The 3,055-nt window shown below is 39.9% G+C and overlaps 1 protein-coding gene across 1 annotated transcript; it reads left to right on the top strand.

Moving 5' to 3' along the window:
• Positions 1-742: 742 nt before the first annotated feature.
• TRIADDRAFT_63355 (expressed hypothetical protein) lies at positions 743-2,423 on the top strand. The gene is made up of 2 exons (XM_002114734.1): positions 743-1,215; positions 2,289-2,423. Exons 1-2 carry the CDS (start codon positions 782-784, stop codon positions 2,290-2,292), a joined length of 438 nt encoding a protein of 145 aa, XP_002114770.1. The 5' UTR covers positions 743-781; the 3' UTR covers positions 2,293-2,423.
• The last annotated feature ends 632 nt before the right edge of the window (positions 2,424-3,055 follow it).

The following is a 3,055-nucleotide window of genomic DNA, read 5'->3' as shown; positions in this document are numbered from 1 at the left end:
ACACTACAGTCATGTACTGTAGATGATTGTCGTGTTCTGCAACCCCCACAAGCCAGTTTGGCCAGGGGCTACTGGGGGAAAAATAAGACAAAACATACAAGGAATGACTGGTCGTACTATCTAAAAGATAAAATCTGAATGATTGTGTACAGTAGACTAGGTAAAACCGTCTTTACGATCGATTTTTCATATACTGTACAGTGTACATGAGTGAAATTCTTTCTATTGGTTTTACTAAGAGAGTCGGAATGCTTGATGTTGGTTTGACTGGACATGCGCCACGTGACCCCAACGCTACCCCAGTGCGAGCGCAAAGCCGCCGACCACGTGACATGATGCTTTGCAAGATTGCAACTTGGGGCACCGCTACAGTACAGTACGGTAGCGTACGCTAGCTCGACGTCGTCCAATTGTGTACTAACCAGGACTCATGCTACTGTCCAATGCTAGTCTATAGGCTGTACCTTTCCATGTTGACAGCGCATTTTCTCCAATACAGTATCATACAGTCTATTCACTCAGTATCCTTGGCTACAGTCCTAAGTAGTACTGTAGTACTGTACTCCATTGGATCCGCACCGTACCGATCCAACGTGCACATGTGGAGGCTCACAACCGTACTCGATTCCATACTGTATACTGTCTACGCTATACTGCACGGTACAGACCGCTTGCGTATAGTACTTGGCTAGGACACGGTAGTCAGTCTAAAACAAGGTCGACAGCCAACTTTCCTTCTTTCCTTCTTTTTTTCGCCTCCGTTTAACGAGCACGTTGCAAGATGAAACAAAATAGAAATGTCAGTTCTTCTCGGCGTAAAAGTCGTAAAGCGCATTTTACGGCTCCTTCCAGTGTTCGACGTAAGATTTTAAGCGCTCCTTTATCCAAGGAATTAAGGCAGAAATACAACGTACGCTCCATGCCTATCCGCAAAGACGACGAAGTGCAAATTGTTCGTGGCCATTACAAGGGCCAACAAGTTGGCCGTGTCCTGACCGTCTATCGTAAGAAGTGGATTGTTCATATCGAACGTATACAACGTGAAAAAGCCAATGGTATGACAACCAATGTCGGAATTCATCCTAGTAACGTGGAAATTGTCAAATTGAAGATCGATAAGGACAGGAAGGGTATTTTAGAGAGGAAAAATAGGGCTAGATTGACCGAGAAAGGCAAAGGCAAACATACTGAAGAAGAAGTTGCTATGCAGACCGAGTAAGAGCTTGTCATAGCGTTATCAACTAAAATTAGTCTATTCAACGATCAGTCCATGCTCATGCTGTAAAATAATTGTCCAGCAACAGTCGTCTTAGTCTTATTTTCTACTCTTACCTTCATTCTTATACAATGCGTTAGCAAGCCTTGTCAGTAAGCTTTTCTCCTAAAACTAAATGCACGCGGCGACTTGGTCAACTTCATCAGATACGACTCAACAATACAGTCATTAGGCATGGCAAATCTACCCCTTTCCATTGATCGATTGACGTCGTAGTTTGTACTGTTGTTAAGGATTTTCCTTGGCTAAATACTTGATCAGTGTCTTCAAGCACAGTCAACTTCTATCATTATACCAGGACGTGCTTTTTCATCAGTCAATATCCTAAATTACTCGTCATCAGTTGTTCAAGTACGGTCTAGACTCTAGAGTATGGTATAGTGTTACTTGCTAGTCAGGGGTAATTACAATCCATTATCTCTTTCATCATACCCTGCTAGACTCTTGTTGGATTGTAAAGAAATCTGATTTAATACTGCAATATCTATTCGTTGCAACCAATTTCTTGTCTATACTGTCATAACGGATAACAATACCGTCATGGACAGTAGTTGCTTGAAAGGCAACGTAACTTAGACTGCAAGTAAATTCATTCGGTGACAACGAGTGAAGAATTTTCCTAGGCTGATGCAATTGTCAGATTAGTGTCGATTTCAACTGTATTTTAAAATTCTTTCCAAACGCACATACCTACCGATTGGACTAGTCATATTGTTAATCTTGTCATTCTCTTGAAAATTTGTTGAAACATTGATACACCTCTACACGCTTACCTGAGATAACCTAGATGATTCGGTAAAATGTAATCTCCAAAGGCCAAGCCAAGCAAAGTGCATTAACTAAACTAGTAATACTGCCGCTCACAGGCCGTTGGGCTATCTTTTACATGCCTTCTAAGTGTTTTAACTACATCACTGTCGATAGACGACGGACATAGTATATAAATTTACTAAGATAAAACTGTTTAAGTAAGGACGTTCTGTTTTACTGACATGATTTCTTGTTGTTACAGCTAGGCCATGAAAGAGCCACTAATCGTGAGAAAACAGATAATTTGTCGTTGGCTGACGATGCAATCGACGAAGTCTTTTTATGTACAGCTTCTTACAATGTGTTAATCTAGTTTCCGTTTAATAAACACAATGTATTGAAATCACGACCCGGTTCTTCTTTTCTCTATTAATATTCTTGAATCGTTTCATGAACAGTCCCTTCTGCCTTTTTGGCTAACAGCTTGTTCGTACACCAAGGAAAATCTCGAGACAAAACTGATACGATATAGCCTAGTTATTCTTGAATGATAGAGAGTCTGCAATGGTCTTACTGTACAGTAAACTGAGTTGTGTAATTGACATATGAAGAGTATTCTACAATATTAGGTTCAATCCATAGTCTACAGCGCACAGTAGAAATGAATTCATAGTCACTGATAATTTGCACGTATCGTTGTCACATAGGCATTACGATTAAGTTAAAATTTTTCATTACAAGGTCAATTAGCAGTAGAAAAATTTCGGAATAGAGTGGTAAACTGTCTTGACAAATACATAGTATGGTCTTGATTGTTAGCATGCTTCCAGCGGAAAGCATGGTAGGATTTGGAGATAAAAAGTATTTGGTATTGGTGTTCAAGAATGAATAAGCAATGATTAAATGAGCGGTAAACTGGACGAAAAGTGATAAGACTTTGAAGGATGGTTGTCTCTAGCAGTGTTAAAATTACAACAGTAATTACACTGAGTATAATCGAGACGTATCAATAAATCACTCCTAAGTGAA

This window comes from Trichoplax adhaerens, genomic scaffold, assembly GCF_000150275.1.
Source record: "Trichoplax adhaerens TRIADscaffold_8 genomic scaffold, whole genome shotgun sequence".
In the NCBI taxonomy this organism is placed as follows: domain Eukaryota; kingdom Metazoa; phylum Placozoa; class Uniplacotomia; order Trichoplacea; family Trichoplacidae; genus Trichoplax; species Trichoplax adhaerens.
Note: the sequence above shows the minus strand (reverse complement) of the source record. Positions and strands in the feature narration are given on the sequence as shown.